Consider the following 6519-nt stretch of genomic DNA (forward strand, 5'->3'; position numbering starts at 1 on the left):
CTTTTCAGACCGATGAGCTTTGTAAAAATCGACGCGTTTCAGAAAGGCGGGGCATAGAGGAGAAACAATAATGTACATTATGTGGAAAATAATGTGTTTTTTTAACCTTAAACCGCATAAACACATTTCATTACACCAAATACACGAAATAATGTTCTTTTTTAGCAACGTCATATGACCCCTTTAATTTTGGGGATCTGATTATGTAATCCAGATTACATATAATCAGTTACTACCCAGCACTGATTATATATTATTTCCTTTTAAAATAGAAATATCACTTATTAAAAATTATTTTGTATTAAAAAACCATTTTGTATCCTGACGGACCAATTAAAACCTGTGCAGCTTGAATCTTACGAACTACAAAGCCGACCAATTGCAACGGAGTGTTGATTTTGAGAAAGCAACTGCCACCTGCAAAAGTGCAATGTGCCTTCGACAGTCTTTGAACCATTTTTGGTAGTTTGTGTGCATTCCATCTGCAGCTTTGACTAGAGTGACACCTCAGAAACAACATGAAGACTCTTCAACAAATTCATGATGTCACACAGGTTACCTGTTGGGTCAGTGTGTCCCAGGGTCCCTGCTGTAGTCTCTGTCTATAGTTCGGATGAACATTGCTCCACACCTCCTCGAGAGACAGGGGTCGCCCATCTGTGATGGAGAATGAGTTTTTCTGATTACAGACCCCTTTGAGCGATCGCTTTCAAATGGTTCACGCTTGCATGTGCCTGTTTGCTAACTTGCTCAATAACAGCTCCGAAAATGTTTACATGGTGGCTATTAATGTATTTACAGCACAAAGTCAAACTTTGTTGAGCACAGATGCGAGTCACCGCGCTGCCTGCTTTCTCAAAACTCAAACACTCCTGTCGAGATGGGATCTCAGTGTAAATGTTGAGTCTGTTTTTGCAGCACACATAAAACCAGACTTTGAGAAAGCAGAACACAGAGGGTTCTGAAATACACACACTGATAAGGGAAGCAGACAGCATATAAACAAGGCCGTGCGGTTTAATGATAGAAATGCAGTGAGGGAGAATGTCGTGTACCTAACGTGGAGGCTCTGAAATAGAGGACGGGGATCTGATAGCTGCAAGAATACAGAACGTGGTATTCACAGCGCAGCACAGCGTGAATTTCACATACTGCCTGAACTCCAGCCATTTCATCCTCAACGTTTGCCTAGAAAACAAGACAGAGAGAAACGGGTAGAAAGTGAGAGAGACATGCCATTTAATGACAAAAATACAGACATATATGCGACAAAAAATGTCACATTTTGAGACAACATACTTAATTCAAGTATTAGTTCACTCAAAAATGAATATTCTATCATCATTTACTCACTATCTTGTTGTTCTAAACTCTTATGAATTATTTCAATCCATAGAATACAAAAGAAATTTATTAGAATGTTTACACTTCTCATTGTTGTACACAAAGTCTGGGGTAAGTAAGATTTTTTTTTTCTTTTAAAAGAAATAAACATTTTAATTCAGAAAAAATTCATTTAATTGATACTAAAGACATTTATAATGTTACAGAAGATTTATATTTCAAATAAATGCTGTTATTTTAAACTTTCAATTCATCACAGGATCCTGAAAAAATTAAGCAGCACAACTGTTTTCAACATTGATAATAAGAAGAAATCAGCATATTAGAATGATTTCTGAAGGATCGTGTGACACTTACAACTGGAGTAATGATGCTGAAAATTCAGCTTTGCATCCGCGCACTAAATTACATTTTAAAATATATTCAAATACAAATTAGTTTTTGAAATTCTAATAATATTTCACAATAGTACTGTTTTTATTGTATTTTTTGCTTAAATAAACGTAGCCTTGGTGAGCAGAAGAGACTTTCTTTTCAAAAATACTTAAAAATGTACTTTTGAAAGGGCATTCAAGCTCTAAAATTGAGAGAATAATAATAAAAAATAAATAAACACTATAAAAGTGGTCCATATGACTTATATCCTATATTGCCATATTGGATTCAAGTGATACTGTATACTGCAAAAGTCATATGCACTGAAAAATTTGATGCAGAAACAATTTTCACACAGAAATTGCAAGAACATTTCACAATTAATTACAAAGAAATGGCAATTAACACATAGAATTAAACATGGAATTTTGAAGACAAAAGATGGAAATAGCATGTTGGAGTAAAACATACTTCAATAATCTTTATTTACAGTACAACTTGTGTGGATTAAACTTCTAGCGCTTTCATGTTGTTTCTGTTTTTGGAGCTCAACAGAATCCATCTCTGTTAACTGTCAGAATACACACAAGAGCAGCCAGCACATTCTCCTAAACTTCTCCTTTTGTGCTCCAAAAGAAATATAGTCATACAGGTTGAAGGGGCATGAATGAATACATTTCCATTCTATTCATATACAACGGATATGAAATCTTGCCACATAAATGCTAATTCGGTTTACACCGCTTCAATGATCTTCTGCAAGAAAAGGAAGTGGCTTTCTACATGCAAGAAGTCACGTATGGAGCCATATCACATATCTGATCCATGATACGTGTGCAGACTTGCCATTAACCCTGAGCCGTGATACCAAACCCAAAGCCAGCGACACAGTATGTGACTTCATTCTTCTTCCCAAAACTTGACTGATGAAAACAAGATCTCCTTAACAGTCCGTGTGGGCAACAACATGTGTTTACCTTTTTGCTTTCCTCTTGCATCCTTCATCGATAGGATGTTGTTGACATGTTGAGGGAGTTTGTATACTCCCCACTTTGTGTTGTGGAGCATGAGTAATGGCATCATGCACAGGACCCTCGAGCGGGTCCACATGCACAAATGTTGTGCAGACTGTTTACCAAGGTTACCTCTCTTTCAGGCGGCGCGCACTGGATTTTCCCGCTCTTTCTCGACCTGCAACCCCTGGTGATTAATTGGCTGTCAGAATGTGGAATAAAGGTTTAGGGCGCTGCAACTTGCACAAGCACAGATAAACAGGAAGGGATGCCTTCATACTTGGGAGGAGTTCACAACCATTACTGGGGAGTAACTAGAACTAACAGCGACACAGCTAACTTACTGTAACTACATTATGTAGACATCACAGTGTAGCTTCGCCACTAACAAGCTACTTTTATTGACAAGTAGCCATGTAACACAACAGAAGGTAACAATTTGGAAAGTCATATTTGTTTTAGTAAATCAGTTAAATTGGACAGTTGTAAAGATGATATAAATCAACCAAATCAAAAGGAAACGATTTACTGATTCAAGTCTTGGTGCAGGATTTTGCATGAAACCCTTAGTGTTTTATGCCATGTTATTGAAAAATACAGCTTTTATTAAATTATACATAATATAATATTATTTTAATTTTTAATTTTATTATTATTATTATTACTACTACTACAATAATAATAATAATAATAATAATAATATTATATTTGAAGTATTATTCAAGTTCTATATTGAAGCTATATGGGGTGAAATATATTTTAACAATAACAACAACAATGACAATAATAATACCTTTTCATATATTTAAAAGATATTACATCCTTACATAGCTTTGGCGTTTTAGCTACTATTAATGAATTAGAGCTTGAAAAATATTATATAATAATATAATAATAATATTTTGTATTATTTATCTATCTGTCTATCTGTCTTCCAATTAATTAATAACAGTAAATTACATTGAAGCTATATGGGGTGAAATAAATATGATAAATATATATATATATAAAAAAAATAAAAAGTAATAATTACTAGAATTATAATAATACTTTTTTATTTTATATAATATACATTTAAACGATATTGCCCCCTTCAGTGTAGTTAGCTTTTGTTATTAGTTTGTAGGCTCCTACTTCTCAAAACAATAGCTTGATTGTTATTGAACTCATTTATGATAAAACTACTTCATGATTAAAAAAAAAGTTTTAAATTAGCACTCCTAAATGGCACCTGTGACATGATTTCTGTCACACGTAGGAGGCTTTGAGACGCTACGACATCACTATGGCCTTTGCGGCTCACACTGATACGCGCAGGTTTAATTAGTGATAGTGTCTGAGTGACAAGTTGGATCAGCAGCGGCGGTGGCTGGATCCCTGGCAGCTTCAATGCAGGCTCAAGGATTGTTCACGCATCCATGCCTTCACCGATAACATCTCCTCCCTCCCATACAAGCGCAGTCTTGAGAGACACACTACTACTGTTTCACATCCGACGTCTGTCAGGAATGAAAGGGTTTTGAAAGAGGGAAGGCAGGTCAAATAAATAATGACGTCATGCTTTTTCCAAACAGTACCGGCACTGAAAGGTAAAATATCTCACCTAGATGCTGTAAAATAATGTGTGGGATGATGAGTAAAGCAGAAAACTCATTCAATTTGGGGTCCGCCGTGGCAGGAACTCGTTTAGCAGAACAAATATTCACAGCTCTCATTCAACCTTTGCATAACTGACTCTTCGACTGCATTTGGAATTCAAATAAAGGACAAAAGTTCAGCTGCTGTTCGTGCACCGCTTAAAAATTTCAAAAGGTCAAGTTCAAAAAGGGGCGTTTATTAACTTTGAAATGTGTTTCTAGCAACAACTTCTGCCATCCGCCGCTGTTTGTTGTCATTCAAACGCTGCCGTGTTTACGTTCAAGCAGGTGTACAGACGTAACGGTGCAATCGCTAAACGACGGCACCTGTTCAACTCCACAAACACGCGAGCAAAGCAAAGGGCTGCGTGGCACGTTGCAGCAGACGCTTTAAATAGCATCGTCTAAAGAGATCTAACAGAGCCATGAGCTCAGGTATACACTTTATACTCGCTCCGTTTTTCACCGTCAAAAGGAAGATCAATACTGGACGCGCAATAGCAGAATAGAAGACGTTCCCTTTGCTTACCTGAATACCAGCGCATGGCTGGGTAATTTCAGAGGATGATGAAGGATGGGCTCTTTCATTAACCTAAATAAGCCCTAATTATGGGTTTAATTATCCTAGAAATTCCGTTTACATTCTTCGCACTTAAAGGATTAAAATATCTTTTGCTTCTGCATGCATCTCTTGGGGAACAAATAAAGATTGCTTCCTTAAATGTGGTTATATAGCAGCACATCTAGTGGTTGAGTGAGACCCAAAAAAAAGAGCCTGTCCTAAAAGGGAAAACAATGCTGACTGCAAATAATAAAATGCATCTAACCATGTAGTCGTAACTTGCAATGAAAATAAATATTTTAACCCCCAAAAAATTCTATGCTTAATTATTGGCTGAAACCATTTTAAATCACTACTAAAACTGTAAAGCATGGAGGGCCAAATTACTCAAAATTAAATCATTAAATAAATGTTGAAATACCTAAATCGTTAAATACATAATTAAATAATTGAATACATAAATAATATATTAATAATTAAGCAGTTGAGAAGAACATTCTACTGCCTACAAACATAAAGAAGACACTATAAGGACTGCTATTCTTGTTTACTGAAGTAACGACCCCTTCATGTACAGCTGCTCATAGACAAAGAGTAACATTGAGCACAGCTCCACAGGAGTCAGGTGTGTGGCACTGAAAGGGTTAACCCTGATAGATTTTTGTTGAGTGAGGCATTTATTCACTCCCTAAAAGAATTCCACCACTCAAAACAGGATGCCACAAAAAAGAAAAAAGCAGTCCTGACTTCTCTAATCTTCCACAGATCTTTTTGGATTTTTTTTCTTCCTTTCCTCAACAATGGGGGGAAAAAAAAGAGGCTTTCTTGTAGCCTGCAAGCTACTGCTTGCTGGCGAACAGTCTTTACCAAGTCAAGTTTTCTAAATGTTCTTTTATGCAGGGCATGTCAGGTGACGTGCGCTGTGGCACGACTGCACGCAAGAGTGAACAAAGGAGATGCTGATGTTGAGTTGGCATCACTGCAGACAATACTGGCCTTTTGGTCTATTAGTAATTCATCTGCAATTGATAAATTGTACAAAAATATGCTCACATTTCAACTCAAAAGCAAAACGATGAAAAAATAATGCATTTGCATAACGAGTTACATAAACACAAAGCCTATTTTTTTTTCCATTAGGATTTTTTGCTTGAAATATACAACAAATACTGCCTTGATGAATTAACGTTACAATTTATATAATATACTACTGTACACTATTTATTTTTGCGTTACAACAATATTTTTTGCTTGAGATTTATGCACATTTTCCCTTCTAAATTCCCATTACCATAATGAATTGGGACATTTCACTGTCAAGTAAATTTTTTTTTTTAATTTAAAATATACAACTGCAGATGAGATACGCATGTATACATAATAATATACTTACACTATTTATTTTTGCGTTACAACAATATTTTTTGCTTGAGATTTATGCACATTTTCCCTTCTAAATTCCCATTACCATAATGAATTGGGACATTTCACTGTCAAGTAAATTTTTTTTTTTAATTTAATTAAAACAACTGCAGATGAGATACGCATGTATACATATATATATATATATATATATATATATATATAT

At 35.5% G+C, this 6519-nt stretch overlaps 1 protein-coding gene across 3 annotated transcripts in view; it reads right to left on the reverse strand.

The window, feature by feature from the left end:
• The window catches only part of LOC107741673 (ubiquitin-like-conjugating enzyme ATG10), a 34377-nt gene that overhangs the window by 17255 nt on the left and 10603 nt on the right, over positions 1-6519 (reverse strand). For all 3 annotated transcript variants that reach the window (XM_016554447.1, XM_016554446.1, XM_016554445.1), the window contains 2 exons: positions 1056-1188; positions 560-657 (listed from right to left, as the gene is read on the reverse strand). In XM_016554447.1, coding sequence (XP_016409933.1) covers positions 560-657; positions 1056-1188 — 231 coding nt within the window. The remainder of the gene's footprint in view (positions 1-559; positions 658-1055; positions 1189-6519) is intronic.

The sequence above is a fragment of the Sinocyclocheilus rhinocerous genome, unplaced genomic scaffold (genome assembly GCF_001515625.1).
Source record: "Sinocyclocheilus rhinocerous isolate Xijiao unplaced genomic scaffold, SAMN03320098_v1.1 scaffold886, whole genome shotgun sequence".
NCBI classification, from domain to species: Eukaryota; Metazoa; Chordata; class Actinopteri; order Cypriniformes; family Cyprinidae; genus Sinocyclocheilus; species Sinocyclocheilus rhinocerous.